Source organism: Micropterus salmoides, unplaced genomic scaffold (assembly GCF_014851395.1).
Source record: "Micropterus salmoides isolate LMB-PRFRI ecotype aquatic unplaced genomic scaffold, ASM1485139v1 Ms_hic_scaffold_19, whole genome shotgun sequence".
Classification (NCBI taxonomy): domain Eukaryota; kingdom Metazoa; phylum Chordata; class Actinopteri; order Centrarchiformes; family Centrarchidae; genus Micropterus; species Micropterus salmoides.
The window spans coordinates 27,395,330-27,415,155 of record NW_024041039.1 but is presented as its reverse complement, the minus strand read 5'-3'; the positions used below and the strand labels follow the sequence as shown (position 1 = coordinate 27,415,155).

At 39.7% G+C, this 19,826-nt stretch overlaps 2 protein-coding genes across 3 annotated transcripts; one reads left to right on the top strand and one right to left on the bottom strand.

Moving 5' to 3' along the window:
• Nucleotides 1-3,878: 3,878 nt before the first annotated feature.
• odc1 (ornithine decarboxylase 1) lies at nucleotides 3,879-9,286 on the top strand. 2 transcript variants are annotated; one of them, XM_038728782.1, is made up of 11 exons: nucleotides 3,879-4,035; nucleotides 5,094-5,240; nucleotides 5,451-5,588; nucleotides 5,829-6,002; nucleotides 6,148-6,320; nucleotides 6,428-6,644; nucleotides 6,737-6,820; nucleotides 6,994-7,156; nucleotides 7,254-7,366; nucleotides 7,492-7,706; nucleotides 7,843-9,286. In XM_038728782.1, the coding sequence occupies exons 3-11, from the start codon at nucleotides 5,487-5,489 to the stop codon at nucleotides 7,979-7,981; spliced, it is 1,380 nt and encodes a 459-aa protein (XP_038584710.1). In that variant the 5' UTR covers nucleotides 3,879-4,035; nucleotides 5,094-5,240; nucleotides 5,451-5,486; the 3' UTR covers nucleotides 7,982-9,286. The 2 variants fall into 2 exon arrangements, with proteins under 2 accessions (XP_038584710.1, XP_038584709.1); XM_038728781.1 differs by having other exon boundaries at nucleotides 7,251-7,366.
• Nucleotides 9,287-14,401: 5,115 nt separating this feature from the next.
• LOC119910589 (G-protein coupled receptor family C group 6 member A-like) lies at nucleotides 14,402-19,436 on the bottom strand. Its single transcript, XM_038729299.1, has 6 exons — nucleotides 19,207-19,436; nucleotides 18,812-19,112; nucleotides 17,824-18,627; nucleotides 17,340-17,543; nucleotides 17,135-17,252; nucleotides 14,402-15,479 (listed from the first exon to the last, which is right to left on the bottom strand). Exons 1-6 carry the CDS (start codon nucleotides 19,371-19,373, stop codon nucleotides 14,560-14,562), a joined length of 2,514 nt encoding a protein of 837 aa, XP_038585227.1. The 5' UTR covers nucleotides 19,374-19,436; the 3' UTR covers nucleotides 14,402-14,559.
• Between the last annotated feature and the right edge of the window lie 390 nt (nucleotides 19,437-19,826).

Below are 19,826 nucleotides of genomic sequence, written 5' to 3'. Positions count from 1 at the left end.
TGTAACATAAACCTTTTAGAAAATAATATATTCTAAAATCAAACGTGTTTTCCATGCTAAGTAAAATTTTTGCTTTCTTTTTGATGTCGACATGAATCGTTTACTCAGTGAATGTCATGTGGTTTATTGTAAACCCTCTTACAAATTAAGAATTTAATTAATAAGTAATAAAACACAACCATGCACAATTCAGTACACTTAGGGTTTGTGCAGCACTCGACTAATGTTAGCAAACTTAAGATGGGTATTGCTGTGTAACTAAAGTTGCCAAGTAATTTCGCTAACATCATGGCTCTTTTCTACTTGAGCTACTGTGCACTACCTGACATTAGCCTTGTGAATGAAGTGTTGTTGAGACCCACAAGAGCAAACCTTCAATTTAAAGGCATTGCAGTAACATCCTAAACACTACAGCATGACCTAAATTACAAGCCACCCATTGTCTGTGTATTTTATGACAATACAGACCTTGAAATTTATCTCCACGCCGGCCTTGTACTGTTTTTGTCACAAAAAGAAGTCTCATTCTTGTTTGACATATTGCATCTTACTTTCCCTTTATGTTAAGCTGCATTGACGTAACAAAGCCGACTTCAGGTTTGTGTCAATGCACTTCCTTTCGGTGGCTGACTAGTCACTCTACGGTGCCTGTGTAGTGCAATGGTTTTAACTCTACCCAGCTATCTAGGTGGCGTCTGTCATCAGAGCTTTAAGTTGATAAGCTAATGTGTCAATATGCTGTTGGGGTCTCACCCCATCAAAGTCACTCTGTCTAATCTGAAATGACAAATGGACCAGATTCAAAAGAGTAAAGAAACACCACAGGTACCATCTGCTCAGATTGGCCTATAGCCATGCAGAGAAAGACTAAGATTTCCGGTCTTCTAAGTAGCTGTCTGGGCCAGTCATACATGCTCGGGTATATTGAGGTCAAGCCTTCATGGATTTTGTCTGTTAACCCCTTATGTTGTCTAAACACATCCAATCTTTGACCTCTGACCCCACAGCTACGTAGTTATTTTAGTCAGTTTAAATGAATGTTAAATGTTGCTGTTGCTGGCAACAAGTTTATGCAGCTATATGGAACCATAAACAGTCAGTGCTGTGTACCTTTTATGGGCAGTATATTCTGTCACATGATAATCAACAGATGCCTTTGGAACACTGGTCACATAGCTCAATAAATAGTGCATAGCCTACTAAAATATGACTTTAATCACCTGAATTCCTTTAACTTTATTAAGCTTGTACATCTCTTTTTCAAACCTCTGATAGATTACAGTTATCTGACATCATCAGTGTAAGACCACGTAAGTCGTTTCAGTTTAGGTAAACAACGCATCAGATCTGCTAGCTTTTTTATAAACAGACATACAGACCAGACACTGACGCAGATAACTACTGTAACTATTTATAAAAAAAGGGATTATATATTTGTATCTCTGATATCACAAGATAATCTTTGGTGTGGGGAAACACCGTGTAGAAGATCTTGAGTGGTGTTATTTGCTTCAAGCATCAGATTTCTTCATTTTGGTTCAACTGAGGTAATGTACAGTCTCTTGAGAAATGTCAGGCAAAGTTGCCTATTCCCAAAAGATGCGTAAAGCATACTGAGCTGGATGGTACAGGAACATAAGATGATGAAACTGTAAAACTGTTTCATCATGATTTCATTTCGCAAGTACGAGCTAACAAAGAAGTGAAGAGAAATGCAAAGCCAGATGCAGTGATACACATGACACACAGTCACCAAGGTCCGTACGCTGCACTATATCTTGTGGGTTGGCCAATAACAATCATCATCCTTGTATTTTGTGAGGCCTTGTACATGTGGGGGTTAGGCCACAATGGTCCACAGTAGTGATAACAGAAACTCCACACAGAGCGAGAGACAGACATTACAGGAGAGGGGTGAAGGAGAGGGTAGGAACACAGACGTGGTCGAAGAGAGACAAAAACAGAAACAAAAGGAAATGGCTAGAGTCAAGACGAACAATCTAACCCGGGTTTGCTATGTAACACATTTGAAGAATACTGTGATCTTGTGACTTTGAGCAAGCTAATAAACATCTGTTGAAAATGAATTAGCCCCCAGGTGTGAGCCCACTTCCTGCCTGACAGGCATGGCTCTGCATAGGAGGCGAGGCCTGCTAGAACAAGATAAGATTTAGTGCAGAACCATTGCGAAAACGGCAATTTATGAAAATGAAGTATGCCGCCCTCATTTGAACCTTTTGACCATTTCAGAAAAGGCTGTGCTTTTTACTTTTTGATAATTAAACTGCTTGGAAAAATTGACTTCATTCACCAACCCTGCAGAAACTTTGAATGGAAACCATGTTGTGCAAAGAGTAGAATGCCATCTTGAGTGTGGCCTCAAGACCAGGAAAAGATATTAAGTTAAGGCCACAGATATGTGGTCTTCTTGAAACTCTTAAGTTTACTGTTAGTGTCCTGTATATTTCCACATGCATGATTACACTAACCAAATTCTTTATTTTCCTCCATTTGGTAATGTCTTCTTGCAAACCAAATGTCTATGAAAGCAACCTTTGGACTGATTGGACTGTGCAGTAAAGGGGAGAATGTCTGGGGGAAGCGAGAATGTCTGGGGGACAGGAATTTGAAGGGTTTGGGTGAAAAGGCATTTTTCTTCTTCAATGTAGAAGTACTATAAGACTTTAAAAATCCTGCACACCATTTTCAGTATCTTACAGTGGCATATGTATTTTTTTTATTCATGTCAAACATTTGTTTTACAAACCTTGACAAGGATATAGATACGATAAAAAAAACACCCCACTTCCTCAAGTAAAACACATTCATTGTATATCTTCATAGAACTTTACAGAGCTGTTGTGACATGTGACTGTGTTGACAGCATGCCATCTCCTAGTCATCTTGTGATCTCCTTTAATCTCATTAGGAAGGTCAAGAGCAGGCTGCCATCCAGCATGCTGTCAGTCAGGGCCAGCAGACTGTTGCTGTCTGCCAATGTGAGTAGGCATTTCTGGGATTAACACAAATTCAGTGCATTACAGCTGGCCATAGGAAATGAATTACTTTCTTTATTGATCATTTTGTCTATAAAATGAAAATGTGCATTATAATTTCCTAAATGCTTGTTTATCTAAACAACAGTTCAAACCCAAGAGATATTTAATTTACTATCCTCACATTTGCAAACCTGAGCCCAGAGACTGTGTTTTGGTTGAAAACTGACTGAAACATGTAATCAATTTTATATTCAACTCTTTAAAGATTTGTATATGTTTCTCTAAATCCCTAAGTGTTGGACTGGCAATTGCCTGACCAGACAGTCCTGGCTAGCATGCCCGTGGACAAGTACATTTCATGTTAGGAATCTGGTTAGGAAAGTAGACAGCTGCATCAAACATACCCTTACAGTCAAAGATGCAAGCTTTTTAAGCATTTATTGAAAGCTTGGACTTCAAAAAAAAAAAAAAAGAAGTTCAAATTCACATCAACGGTTCAAATCTACATGTATTGTTTCCGTGAGGTAAGGACGCTGGCCAAAGACAATAAAGGCAACAGTTTTATGAGAAGCACAAACCGGGGCTAAAACAGGATGCGAGAGCTAACATTAACTAGACAACTAAACAAGTGATTGCCCCTATCTGCCTTGACTTTACCTCAATGTGGTGACACGCCTCAAGTTTTTTTTTACGTAAATATGAGGCTGGTTTGAACTGGTTGTACCTTTCCGTACTCTTGTATATGGTAATTGTCTAGCGGCCCCTGTGTCTGTGTGTCGCTTCCACCATGTGGATGAGGTAACAAGGCTAAACCGGTTCATACGTGGATGGGAGGCCGGTTTCAGCTAGCTGCGTTGCCGTAGGAACGAGCTCTCTATAAATACTGTCGTGATCCTTTATCGGCTTCCATTCTCGTTTCAGTCCTGGTTAGAGACAGCACCTCCCGCAGCAGGCTTCATTGTGAAGGGGAACTGCTTTATTTGTTTATCCAAGCAGTTGAGTCCAATGGACAAACTCTTTGTAAATGCTTTTTAAGGTAAGAAACGACTTTTCGATGTATTACTAAAAACGTCACATCTTTTAACAAACGTTAGCACGCTGATTCGGCGGCTTAAAACGACATACAATGAAAAGGGGACTTAACGTAACGTTACTGTATTCTTGTTATTTTACCGTAATGTGAAATTAATTCAAAATTCAATCTCTCTGGAGTGTTGCTCAATAATACCAACGTTAAGTTACGTGGCCGCTGTGACAGACGACTGGGTAGCTAACGTTAGCTACTACTTTATTGTATGTGTTAACCTTGCTTGCTAACCGGACGTTTCCCTATCATGGTAACTGTTCGGGGCTATAGACTTCGGTGTGTTGACGTTACGGTTAACAGGTTTTTGAATTGGCAGTGTAAACTAGCATATAAAGTCACTTCTAATGCTACGTTATACCATAGACTCTGTTATACCGCCTCATGGCACGCAGAGCTCTAAACGGAACCGGCATATTAACGTCTGCGTCATTTGTTGGTCTCGGATTGGTTCATTTTCATGCCGTTCCATTAAATTAAAGGCGGGTCTTCTTTGCAATTGGGTTACAGCTTCACTGGGCGGAGCTTGGACATGAGTCCTTTCATTGACTTTTTTTTTCTGTACAGATGGTGTCAAGTTGTCATGCCATAGTTATAAAATGGATCGCTAGAAAAGACTGTGCACTGTGCGTGTATTGCAATTTTAAGTTAATTATAATGTTTTTAACTGAATAAATCGTAAATGTGTGATTAATGTATAAATATAAAATCCTGTTCATAGTTCATAAATGCAATATATTAATGTTTTATTTTAAGTCTACTCCTAATAGGCTGTAAACCCACTAAAGTTGAGTCCATAGTTATGCTTCTTCTTTCCTGACCCAGCTTTTCCCCTTGATGATTTGTTTTATGTTAACATATTGTACATAAGTTCAATTTTACTTATGTAGCACAATCATAAATTTGCGTCAAGGTGCTTTACAATCTGCCAGCAAAGACACCCTCTATCCTTTCTCCATTTGGATAAGGAAAACTAACAAACAAAAAACCTTAACTGCTCTTGGTTACAGAATCATCCCTTGAGGAAAACGCACACTGGCTACTCTGCAGGCCCCGGCCTTGAGTCTTATTTGAAGGGATTTAACTTCACTGGTGAGCCGCCTTGGCTTCTCTGCACCTGAGAAACTGCAACACAAAATTCCATCTATCATATTCAAGTAAGTGTGTCACTGGCTGCATTGTCTTACATAGATAATGCTATTAAAAATGATCACTCAGTCAAGTAGTATGCTTTAGAATTACTCACACTTGTTTGAGACTTTCCCATGAGAGGGGAATAAAATGGACTTTAGTAATCAAGGACACAAAAGACACTGTGTTCTCAAAGCTGAATGTAGTCTCAATATGTCCTCCCCTCCTTTTTCCAGTTTTCTAGTGACCAATCAAAAGGGCTTCTTGTGACCATGAACACTGCCACTCCTACTGAGTTTGAATTCTCTTTCCTGGAGGAGGGTTTCTCTGCCAGGGATATTGTTGAGCAGAAAATTAATGACTCATCCATGACGGTAAGCGTCCTGTGCTGACATTGTTTATCCTACACTTTTGGTCAGATTTCTGGTATCTGAATTGTACGTCGTTTACTTAACTCGTAAGACCTTGGGTGTGCAAATGATTGTCAGATTTAATATTACACACAGTGTTTATTGTTTGCCGTGGATCTGCAGTATTGTATGTTGGAAGATGTTTTTGTTACATACCTGCTTTTTTAAAACTCATGTCCCTCTTTTCCATCCACTGCATTACAGGATGACAGGGATGCTTTTTATGTCTGTGACTTGGGAGATGTGCTAAAGAAACAACTGCGCTGGATGAGGGCTCTGCCTCGCGTCACTCCTTTCTATGCCGTCAAATGCAACGACAGCCGGGCTGTAGTTATGACACTGGCATCCCTGGGAACTGGCTTTGACTGTGCAAGCAAGGTGCGTGTTGGAAAATGTTCATAGCGCTAGATCTTCTCAGAATAACAATTCAAAGCTCTCTTGATGATTAGCTGAAATTGCATTGGCAGCTCGTGTTTTTAAATTAGCACTTTTTTTGCTGACTGTTGGCATTGTCCCCTACTAGACGGAGATTCAGCTGGTTCAGTCTCTGGGAGTGGATCCAAGCAGAATCATCTATGCCAACCCCTGCAAGCAAGTTTCTCAGATCAAGTATGCATCTGCCCATGGGGTCCAGATGATGACCTTTGATAGCGAGGTGGAACTCATGAAAGTAGCCCGCTGTCATGACAATGCCAAGTGAGACATTTACCATCCATAATATGAAGGCTTTTGTGGTGTATTTTTATTCATCTGTTTGTCTACATTTTTCTCCTCTTCACTAACGGTCTCTGCATTGTGCCCAGGCTGGTGTTGCGTATTGCCACAGATGACTCAAAGGCAGTGTGTCGCCTAAGTGTGAAGTTTGGGGCCCCACTCAAAGCTTGTCGAGGTCTTCTGGAGCAGGCTAAAAAACTGGGGCTGGATGTGATCGGTGTCAGCTTCCATGTTGGCAGTGGCTGCACTGATCCCGAGACCTACACCCAGGCTATCGCTGATGCCCGCTGTGTCTTCGATATTGGGGTGGGTTGTGACAGAAATACATTTACAGCTGTAATTTAATGTGGGTTTTCACCCAGCAAAATAAACATAGAATCTTGATTTTTGTGACTTAGGATGAGCTGGGCTTCAACATGGACCTGTTGGACATTGGAGGTGGTTTCCCTGGTTCAGACGATGCAGAACTCAAATTTGAAGAGGTATTTTGCTTTTTTTATTTTTATTTAGTTTTTATAAATCGTGGTGTTTCATAGGCTAAACATTATTTTGTTCTTTTTGTTGGATAAAAAGATGACAGTACAGCCTTTTATACGTTTAGCTGCAGCATCAGTAGTGTCTGTGCCTGTGATGACTTCCTGTTTTTAACTTGTAGATCACAGCAGTAATCAACCCTGCCCTGGACAAGTATTTTCCTGCTGACACTGGTATTAAGATTATTTCTGAGCCAGGGCGCTTTTATGTGGCCTCTGCTTACACACTGGTTGTCAACATCATTGCCAAAAAGGTCATCATGGACGACGAGCCAGGCTCTGACGGTAACAGCCTTGATTTAGGAAAAAAATGTTTGTTGTTCTAAACGCAGATTTGTAACATTACTTAGTTTTTAAAATGATTATGCTTCCTTCACAGAAGAAGACGATGTGACCAATGATAGGACTCTGATGTACTATGTCAATGATGGAGTGTACGGCTCCTTCAACTGTATACTCTATGACCATGCTCACTGTTTGCCAACACTACATAAGGTAAGTGAAATTCTAGGAAATTGAAAGTGGGGGGCCAAGTTTCTCCTTTATCAATATGGGTCAGTGAAAGGTAAAGTCTGGTAGTGGTTAACCTCTTGTTTCCTCACCCCTCTCAATACTAATAGAAGCCAAAGCCAGATGAGGTCAGGTACCCCTGCAGTATCTGGGGCCCAACGTGTGATGGCCTTGATCGCATTGTTGAGCAGTGTAACCTGCCTGACCTGCAAGTGGGTGACTGGCTGGTCTTTGAGAACATGGGTGCTTACACCGTGGCTGCCTCCTCCACCTTCAACGGCTTCCAAAGACCTGACATTCACTATGTCATGTCCCGCCGTGCCTGGTGAGTAGACGTCACAGAAGCTGAAAGTGGTAGTTAATGATGGATCTCTTATTGGAGTCTGTTCATGAGGGAACATTTGCAGGTTTAAGTTTTTCTTGCGTTCTAGACAATCTTAACTTCTATCTGTTTTCTACAGGCATCAAGTGCAGCAGATCTGTTCCCAGGGCATGCCAGCTCCTGCGGAGGAGTCTTGCCTGTTTGAAGTGCCAGCCTGCTGCGGCAGAGAGAGCAGCTTGGAGATGCCCACAAAACCCTGCCAGGCCCACGTGGTTTAAACGCATACTGTACAACACAACACTTCTCTTCAGATCTAGCATCCTTTGTTAATTATTACAGAAGGTTCACTTGTGTTTTCTTTTTGTTTTTTTGTCGTCTTCACAAATGTACATGACATTTCAAGGCCAGTTACTTGACAGGAGAATGAGAGGGACATGTCGCACACATTTCTGTGTTCTGTATGAAAGCTGGGGATCAACCTTCAATGAAATGAGGCTGAATCACACTCCAAGTGTCTCTGTGTGTTCCAGGCAGAGTGTTACAGGGCAACTCTGTACTTAATTAGGTTGCTGCAGCCTTCCTGCGCTAATTTGGGGGAGTAACTGTAGTTCTTAAAGAGTCTATTTGCTGAACTGGAATAGTGTACAGAGAGATACCTTTGCAAAATACATCAAAAAGACCACTTCACAGAAGATTCCCATCACCATAGGACTTGAAACTGTAGCATTAGTCCAAGAGGTGAGGGTTTACTCACGTTATTCATTTAATATTTTAAAAAAGTATGGTAGCAGATTGCTTCCGGCTTAGGCATCCGGCAGTGCTGACTGACCTGCGAAATGTAAAGCGGGTGGGGCTGTTATTTTACTAAACTACTGGACCCTACAAAGCCTTGTAAACAGCTAAAGTCACATCCCTAGCTAGAAACTCGCAAAGAGGTGGTTGGAGGGGTGATTTAATTCCTCAAATGGCTGCTATGTTTTATATTTATATTTTCCATGATCTCCACTTCTGTACAGAACACCTTAAGTGTTAATCCTCAAGATGCTGACATATCAAGAAATACCATAGTTTCTGTGGGGGTTCATAATGTAGTGTTTCAGAGTGTTTGTGTTCTGTAAAGGTTTTTGCTGGTTTTGGCCAGAGCCCAGGAAGTGCATGCGTCACATTCTGCATGTCTAAATCCCATATAATGTGTCTCTGGCTGTCAGACAGCAATCTAAATACATAACTAAATTTAAATATCAGCTACCCATGGCAACCAATGTGATCTTCATATACAGTATTTGTCCTCGTCAGCAGACACTACAGGTACCACCAGAAACAAATCTTTAAGATTAACATTTAAAACACAGGGACTCAAGAAGCAGACGTCTCCTCTCCTCTTCTCCTCCTTATTCTTATTTTTTTTTTTGTACCTTGTTGAAGGCAAGAAGTCTGTTCATGATCATAAGAAGCAGTGTTTAACAATACATTTGAAATGGATTTGAAAGTTGGGATTGCAATTTCATAATGCTTTCCTATGGAAACTTTTTGTCATTTTGTATTTTATTAATAAATAAAACATTAGGTGCGGAGCCGAATTACTGGCGTGTGTTTTGTACATGTGTACTACAAAATTTTATGAAAGCACTTATGTACTTTTATAGACACCAACAGAGCTCTTCACTGGATGTTTCAAGGGCCCCATCTAGTGTTTGTATGAGAAACCAGTGCTTACTGTGATTGCCAGTGTGATATTCTCAGTATTGCATTTACATGGTCCAGTTCTCAATAACGGCTATGACATGAGTGCATTTTCTTTTTACTATTATCTACCCTTACACTCACACCTACCCTTCAAACATATGCAACGCAATTGCTTTTGCCTGCCAGTGTAGAATCAACACCCTAAGACACATTACAAATATACAGTATTTTGTGAGTTGGGTAATCTAAACATTTCTAAAGTGGAGTTTGTTACCTTGTATTAAAATCAATCATTTAGCTGACGCTTTTATCCAATTGCTATACATGTCAGAGGTCGCACGCCTCTGGAGCAACTAGGGGTTAAGTGTCTTGCTCAGGGACACAATGGTGGATGTCTCACAGTGGGAATTGAACCCAGGTCTCCCACGCCAAAGGCAAGCATCGTATCTATGTTACGCCACCACCACCAATCAGGTTCTAGTTTAGTTTCAGGAGGCAGACACCATCTCCACATTTAATAGTAGGCTTTCCTTTTAGATGTACTGTACCTTATAGCTCAAATGCCCAATCCTAAATACCAAATGCATTTTTTATTTAGACTTTTAGTTTTAATTCTGACCCAACAATCCCTCCATAGAGAAAAGCTGAGGCTTTCTTGTTTGTTGTTTTGTTTCTTTGAACAAGTGATTAAAAAGTGATGCATTTGTCTCTTTGTGTTTGTCTTCCTTTTTGTTGCAAATTCATTTTCTACAGCCTACAGTGAACAATCCATAGGCAAACTTTCATTGTACATAGGAGGCTCAGTACTGCAGTACTCACAAAGAAAAGTAAAGTTTATTTAGTTACAGTATGCAACTCTTTATGAGGATACATCTCTTAAAATCAAAATCTAATAAAGCAACCACAAAATTAAGTAGCCTAATAAAGTTTACAGTAGCAAAAACAAGCATAACAAGCACTCACTTTGTGTGTTATGTAAAGGTTCAGTGTGTTAAGTTTTAGCGGCATCTAGCAGTGAGGGTTGCGAATTGCAACTAATGGCTCACAGTGCATTCATATGCTCCTCGGACGGTCCCATTTCCGGAGTTGTGAGGTCTTACTTTCGACTTCAGTGTGTGTTTATGTGCTCTTAAGTCAGAATATAAAATCAACATGGACGCTACTACAAAGATGTGTTGGATTAGCATTAACAGAGCATATAAGCAACACGCAGCCATCTAGTTCACTCTACATGGACAGCAAACTAACCGTTATAACCATATCACAATTACATGTTTGCAAAATATGTATTTGCAATTTGTAATCTTGCACAAATCAATGTTTTGTATACTTTTTTATGTCCCATGTACACTTTATTTCTGTTTTTGCAATAAACATTTACAGATGAAAAAAAAAAGATTCAAATTGTTCCAACCCCACATGAACGCACCTCTCACCCCTCCCTTTCCAGGTGCGCAGGAGAAGCTATTGTGGCCGTCATGCTGTGTCGGTTCTTCTGCTAAATAATACGTGTGCTCCTCCATTTGTCCAAATTTCTCCTCTTTTCTTACTTTTTCTTACTAATAAACCAGTTGACTACTACTACAAGTGCTAATGTTACTTCTTCTTCTTCGTGCATATTCAACGCAGTGACAATATGGGCTCTGTAGTGCCCTTAGTTCGTTGGGCTACTGTAGAAACATGGCGGCACAACATGGCGATGTCCATGTAAGAGGTGTATATAGATAGAAATGTCTCATTCTAAGGTAATAAAACATAACGTCTTTATACACCACTGAAAACATAGTTATGTATATTATATTGTATTTCTGTCAATAAATCCTCCTAACTATTACACACTGAACCTTTAATACTGTGTCTGAATCATATCTGAAAGACAATATGATCAAAAATATAACAATTACACACCGAAAAAGGACAATATACAGTATTTACAGGCAGGTAAAAGGTAACCATATTACATAGCCAAACACCTTTGTTTACCTTGCATACACACTACAGTGTTTTTTTCAGTTTTCCTCTTTTGTCCTGTACAATTCTTTTTAAATTGACAATTTAAAAGATAAAGGTCAATGAATATCAAAAAACTATTCTTAATTCATCATTTCTGTTCAAAACATATTGCAGCAGTGTTAGAAACAGCAGCAAAGCAGGAGATCTGGCAACAAATGTATCACCAACCTTACTATTAGTATGTAAGAACAACTACCATATTTGTCTTACATATGATAAGCCAAAAATAGCACAGTGTAGCCTACAGTGTTCTGGGAAATACAGTTATTCACAGGGTGTGATTTGTGAAAAGACAGACGCATGCTGTGTTTAACGCCACAGTGAGTGGGTAAGGGGAGAGAGACTGATTTAAAAGTCTTCACTTTCAAGACTCAAAACCCCATAGCTCTGTGTTCGGGCATGTTCACTGGTGTAACAGGCGCACTGGACTGCTTGTCATCATAGAAACAGATCATCAGATTGTGAAGTTTATTGCAGCTTCAATAATGTCGGCTGCCTTCCCTTAGACAAACAGCTCCGCTGGTCCCCAGAGCAAATGTCTCGAGTGTTGGTATTGGAGCGTTCCATTTGACTTACAAAGTCGGAATTTTCGAGTTCAAAGTCGGAAAGTCGGGAGAACCGCACTACCCTGACTTCGTGACCCAAGATGGCTGCTCTGAGTGTCAACAGTTAGTGTAAGCTGTAGTTTATACTGTTTATTAGCACTTCTGTGTACTTGTGACTCATTGAAATGTTTGTACACAAAGTGCTGTCCAGCTACTGTCTGTGGATGTGTTGCTACAGTGTTTAGTAGGAGTAAATACAGCACAATGCGTTTCTTTTAATCAACTGGGGTAACAATAGCTAACATTGCTGGCCAAGCAAGGTTTTCCAACTTGTTTTTCTTTTTTTTTAAACCTGTCCTGAGTATGATGAGCTGGATTCCATATTGTGCCAGACCGATTTTACTTTAACAAGAGAGTATTAATATACTCCTTTGTCTGTTTTATTATTTATTTAATTATGTATTGATTCGTCACCGGGCCGGACAGGGGTGCAGACATGGGGATGGGGGGGCACAAACAGGCAGCACAGAGAAAGGACAACACCTGTAAGAGAAGGGGGATGGAAGGTGGGGACAACAGGGAATAGCAGAGGGAAACACCAATTGCAGACAGCAACGAAACCTGCAATAGAACAGAGAGGGGGGCTTGGGGCGGAAAAACTCGATAATAAAATAATAATAAAAGACAGAGATAAGAGATGAAAACAAGAAACAGTCAAACACAAATAAGCAACACAGCACAGCCACAAGAGCTGGAATAATAACAATTAATTTAAATAAGTAACTGAAAGAAAAGCATCAGGAATAATTCTACCAGGGACAACCTAAGTTTGTTTGTGTCTATGTGTGAGACTGTATGTGTGTGTGTGCACATGTGTGTGCGCATAAGCCTCTAAAAGAATGTAGTTGTTAGTGAGAGTGGGACGCCACGACTGTGCCGCAACGACCCCAGCCTCAGGCAGGCAAGAAACCTAATAGCCAAGAGGGGTGGGAGATAAAAAAATATATATATATAACAATATGACTCCCAAATGCACCGCCACGCAAACGCGGAAGACCCCGACTTGTTAACTGGAACGCCATCAACTGGGTGTGACATCATTCCCAGCTCAGATGGTTAGATGCAAAGCAGGATTTCAGGTTAGCAAGTTAATTTAATGATTAATCACGCATTTTCACGTATTACTGACTGAGCATAGCTGTGTGGAGCAAATGACCATATATGGAATACAGGCTCATATAATAATATGCAATAATTTTCATTTTTCATTATTCCAGTTTAAGATATCTATAATAATTCTAACCATTTTAACTTAATTAAGATATCTTGAACTGAAGGGAATTAAAGATTGTACTGGAATTGTGACAAATCAGTTTGACTGACTGTTTCTGACCCAACCCAATCATTGTGTGAAAATGTAGACACTGTGGTGCTGGGTTTGAGTTACACCATATTGACGTGTCAGTGTATCAAAGTCTAACGAGTTAATTTTCATTGATGAAGCTGTATTCAATCTAGCTAAAACCAGGCGTCAGGGCAAAATGTGCCAACAGCCTTTGTGAATGTCCCTGGGCAGCAGAGGGAAAATATCACTTTGTGTTTCATAGTTATGTACCTGCTCCCTTACTCCCCATTTCGCAGTCCAGTTGAGACTTCTTTTTGGCTTTGAATTGGAAAGTAAAAGGCCGCTGCCCACATGCCCACATGCCTCTTCTGCAAGCAATGGAGGAGGCACGTGGAGACGTTTAGGTGGGTTCAATCCACGGATGGATACAACAGGCAAGACGATATTTTCCCCGTTGCTCAGCCAGGAAGGACAGTGCAGTACAGAAGTTGTGATCCATAAAACTATTCCTTACACAACAAAAATGCCCTTTTGTTCATTTTGACACAGAAGTGAGATGTTTATCTCCAAGTGGTGTGTCTTGTTTGGCTTCTGTGTAGAGGTTTGACACAAAGGCCCAAATTTAGTATTTTTGTGTTAGCGATAAGGAAAAACTCTCATAGAAAACAGAAATGCAAAAGCCACAACCCAAATACAAAACATTTCATTGGAAGTGAGCAACAATAGATGTGGAGAAGAAAATTTAAGAAAATATGAAGGAATTGAACAATATTTGTCAATTGTGACAATCACATAGTAATTACACTAATGTTAGCTAACAAACAACATTTCACTAACTTCTCAAAGAACTGTCCTTTTCTACATGTGTAGGCAATAATAGTCCTTCATCAATAAATCTCATTACTCACTGCTGTTGCTATGTGGTGGCTTTGTGTTGTGGCTTTTGCATTTGCGCTGTGATTTTTGCATGTGATTTGTGTTTTTTCCCAGAGGTTCCCAGTGCGCTTGTGTTTTTCAAATTTGTAATTTGTTTGTTCGTCACGTCTCCGCCACCATAGATATGGCAGTGGAAAGCGATCACACATTTAAAAAATGACATAACGAAAATGTAACGTTAAAAACCCAGATTTTTGTGGGCACAAAACACAAATGTTAAAGTAGTCAGAGAGGAATACAGTTGCTATGATTTCAACACAGGAAGAACTTTCTGTGCGGACAATTGTTACCTAGCACCAGCAAAGACTTAATGGATATGCATATGAGATTATTATTTCACAGCCATATCATTCTGCTCATAATGCTTTCTGATGTGCTCAGTAATGGCCCTCTCATTATTAATCTCTTTCCTGAACATCATAATGTAACACTTTGGGGCCAAGTGACACCCAAGGATGCTGTAGCTTGAAATTAGAATGGCTGCACTTTCAATGGCTTGTTTGTACACCCCAACCAAATTGATATAAATTGGGATGAGGAGGATCCAAATAATTAAAAACAGCAGCATACTGGTGGTGATTAAACTTGCATTTTTATACAAATCTGGCAACTGTTTTCCTTTGAATGCAAACAGAAAACTAACGATGGCCAAGAAAGCGATGTAGCCCAACATCGCAATGAAGAAGTTCATAGAGCCACTGTCACACAGATGCAGGATGGTCTTGTCAAAATGTTGTTGAGTAGGCTTTGGGGGGGAAAGGAACAGCCATGGCACACACAAGGCCACCTGGATCCCGGAGACAATGGTCACCACAGCCATCGGCTTGTTGAGCTTCTGCACCCAGGGCCCTATCTTCAGGTCAAAGTTGAAGCCCACTAAGATTTGGAGCAGGTTGGCCAGAATACAGGAGATACAGAGGGTAAAGGCTATGCCGAAGAGCGGCAGGCTTACCATGCAGGAAGCCACTGTGGGTCTTCCTGAGAAGCTAAATGTAAGGCAGAAGCAGACCAGCAAGGAAAAAAGCTCCAAGAAACACAAGTAACCTCCAACAGCTTTCACAATCGGAGTGCTATGATAGATTGCAAACAAAATAGAAAAGACAATGGAAGCAATTATCCCAAAGACTCCAGAGGAACTTAAAATGATAGTGAATGGATCTGACCACTGTAGGAATTCATCAGTTTTGTTCACACACTTATCCCTCTGTGGAGATGAATACTGATCTGGACCGCAGTTTTTACATTTACCACCTATAGAAGTAAGCAAAGAAATGCACGTTTAACTGCACAAGAATATATGATTTTTGTATATTCATCATGAAAACAATCCTGAGAAATACTTTAATGTAGAATATTATGTTTTACAAAAATGAGGAAGTATCATATCACAGCATCTCATCACCCATACCGTCCAACAGTATGACAATATTTGCAAAACGCAAAACAACATTTGCAAAAACAACACAGATGACGACAATAATAATTAAATCTGATCATCATGTTTGATATACTACCCACATAAGTGAGTTATGTATTTAAACGTTTAGTATATAAACTTTCAGAAAGTATTATGCAATAATAAAATAATATAACAACCAATTTTTGGATTATAACTGGCACCTCACTTATTTAACAGAATATCCTGTATTGGCTATCGTCTTAAAACATGATGTAAAAAACATTCTTATTGCGATTTATAGCTTTGCCAGTATAAAGGTATGAGAACTGGAGAGCGGATGATCCAACTATCCTGGTCTTAAACTACGTTCACATGCAGGCCTTGAAGCTCAATTCAAGTTTATTGCTTAGATTATTTTTTAAATGTGGCCCATATCAGACTCCGGTGTGACCCGCATGGTCAAAAGAATAATACCATGTCACACGCATTCATATGGAAGTACACATGCAGGCCGCAGATTAGAGTCCATGCTTTTATTTTTAAGTTGATTTCAGGTAGAAGAAAGGTAATTCCTGGGCAAATGAAAAAAAGGACAAGGACAAGATCGAGGACGAGGAGAAAGAGTGCCACATTTTTAAGTATGGCTTTTTGTGGAGTGATTAAAATTTTAGTCTGAGTCCATGATTACATCAAGATTTCTTGCTTGGTCTGTGATCTATAACACTGGCAATGATACTGAGCACTGACTTAGAATGGTTCTTCTCTGGGTCAAAAGACAGTTATATCAGTTTTGCTTATTATTTAACAATATAAATATATACTGTATATGGGTCATTTACATATATTCAGATCTGTGACAACTGACACAAAGTAGTCCCTGCCCTTTAAATAGGATTCAAACCCATTTAACACTGTTCCAGAAAGCCCCACCCAGTTTTCCAGTCCAGTAAAATCTTGTGGTTGACTATATCGAGATCTAAAAAAATACTGACTGAAACTTTTCCACCAACAAAACCAGTCCCTCCACTGGAAATCATCAAAACAATTGTTAAGGGCCCATAAAGTGTTAAGCTCTTAAAAAAACATTCTTTTAAATAATTTTACTTAAACTATTTTATTTTATTTTATTCTATCCTTTTCTTGCTGGATTTCATGTTTAAAAATATTGTACTTCAAAAACATGGCCTTTGTGTTCACCATGAATCATAAATGTTTATGCCAGCAGGACCAATACGTTTGTTTTGAGAAAGCAGCTGAAATGCTCCATTAACAGGACAACCCATTTGTTATGTTTACCATAATTTTAGCAATCCCTTATTCCATTCTTAATGTGTGATTTGGGCCATGTAAAATAAATGCTATTAATGTTAATAACCATGGAGATTGCTTTTTAAGGCTCAGTCATATTTTTGAAAGGACTTTCACACAGGTAAATAAGTTGATCAATTTGATGCTGTATATTCACACAGCATGCACGCACACACAGACATTTTAATTAAACACTTACCATTTTCAGCGGAAAACTCTCTATCTGCACACGGAACACAATCATTGCAGCACATCTTGCCTTGGTTTTTCAGCTCCTGCCCTGGTTTACATGTTTTAGAGCAGTTGTAAGCAGTTACCTTTGAAAGACAATAACAGAATCAGTGCAACATGATATTCATAAATTATTTGAGGAAAGAAACATATGATGAAACCTTTTATCTTACCGCCACTTGGCGCAGTTTAACAAGATCTTCTGGGACTTTGATTTTTTGACCTGGCCAGAATACTCCAATAGTTTTTATGTTTGTGCCCTGTTCAGTCATGTTCCAATAAACAATATCATATCCTAAACTGGGGTCTCCATTGGAGTCAAAGAATATATGTGTGGTTTTCACAGTGAAGTTGACTTTTTTGATTTCCATAAGAAGCTGTGGAGACAAGCATAAACAAAACTACATTGATATAAAATCAGGAAATGTTTTTATTGTTGCTTCTACTCCTAGCAAAATGACAAATCATAAAACAGGAAATATTTCATGTATCAAATAGACTCCCATAAATGTATTTTGTGAATAACAAAAAAAAAAAAGAATTCTAATATCTAATTCATCAAGAATAACAAGCGGATAAGGGTATAAATCTTGAGCTACTGCTTTAAAGTCGCACATTAGCAATGCAAAATATGTCAGCAAGATCACTTTCCTGTACCTCCAAGGCTGTAAATGTGGCGTTACGTTCACATTTGTGGTTGTCACACTTCAGCAAGCGTCTGAGGCCTTCAACAATGACCTGAACAGCTAGGTAGATATTGAATGATTCATCCTGGTCAATGTAACTGGCCAAGCAGCTTAGGTCCAGACACTGCTCGGACCCCTCTTGGCTGTTTAGTGAGCAGTTACTTTCTTTGTTCTCCTCAGCTGGATTAGAACAAAGGTTCAGGTAATCTTCGAGAATGGCGTTAGTGGTTCCATTGAACATCGAGATGATGTAGTCTTTAAAACCAGGCACTTCATGCCTTTGAGAGATGAATCCAAAAACCTCCCCGGCCTTCTCGATGCCTGGCATTGCAGAGAGCTTTGTGTAGGTGGACCATGCATCACTTGCAATCCAAGTTCTGTTGAGGTTGTGTTTAATAGCTGCTTCCATGATGATACCAGCATTGACATCCTTGGTGAAGATGATGATGGCCTCTGCAGAGGACTTGCTGATGTTGGTCACCAACGAATGCAGCAAATTTTGGGTTTGGTTATTGTTCTGGGAAAAGTAACCAGGCAGGATGATGGTGAATTCAACGCAGACGTCCTTCATTTGACTGAATATGTCCACAAGGCTGTCTCTGCCATACTTCCCGTACTCATCATCACTTCCTACAATGACCACTGTTTGCCATTTAAACTGCCACACCAGCTCAGCAATGGCCTTTGTCTGATATTCATCACTAGATACCGTTCGCAGAAAAGTGGGGAACTTCAACTTTTTGCTGAGCAGCTCGCTAGTTGATCCATAGCTAATCTGTAGGAATAAATCACATTGAAATCATTCTGCATGCAGTTTGCAACCGTGATACAAGTATGTTACACAAGCATAGTTTAAATAGGAATTCTGCCATTAGCCTCAAACAATGCAAAGGCATTGAAAATATTTTGCATTTTTAACTGTAGTTAATAGAACAGTATCAAGTACAGTGAAGACAAACCTGGGTAACAGCTGACAAAGCAACAACTCGTGCAACAGCTACTGACACTTCAGAATATCTTTCACCAATTACTGCCTTTGTTTTGGGTTCAGGTAAAGCAGGTGGAACTAAAGATGGCTCTAAACAGCTCTCAGGGGTCAGCAGCTGGAGAGTTGCTCTGATGGCAAGGCTGACATCTCCGCAAGTGTCATAGATGTCATATCCTATGGTGAAGTTGGGTAGAACCCTTGGTGTGCGCTGGTTTATTTCACTGATGGCGTATATCATCACTTGAGTGCGTAGGAACATTTGGAGATCATAACTGCAAAAATTGACAGAAGACAGATGAATTTCCGAAATGATTGAATTCTATTTTAGTCACGTAAATTGACTAATTTCAGTAAGCTCATACTTACTTTCTACAGGTGAGTGGTCCCGGTGTTGTGTTTCTGTTTGTTTGTATGTGAATAGGGAAAAGTCCTCCAATGATGATGTCCCCAGGTGAGTACGCGTGCAGAAGATCCTCGCCTGAACAAGGGCAAAATACACCCATGATACTGACAAATAACCAAAAGATGAACATTGTGGATACACAGGCGTAAACACATATATGTATGCATTTGTTCCTCTCTCTTGTATGAACTGGTTTCTGGACAGCAGCTCTCATATAACTTCCCCTTGTGGGAAGTCAGACAGGCAGGACCAGTCTGAAAGAATATGTTACTCTATGCAAAACAATTTTCATACTAACACACCAAATGGCACAAGATCAAAAATATGATTAGAATTGCTCATAGAAGATGATTCATTTAAATTTTCAGTATCGTTCATTATCGCTCACCATGATCTCCTATATTCAGATGAGGCAGGTGTCTGTATTTGAATTGTGGCTCTTTTATAGGTCAATGACCCCAACAGAGAAACAATGGAGCACACTTTGCACTAGCCTACAGTCCATGAGAGGGCAAAATGCTACATGTAGACTATGGTAACTGAATATCTTGTGCCTTAAAATAAACATGTTTTAGTTCACTGT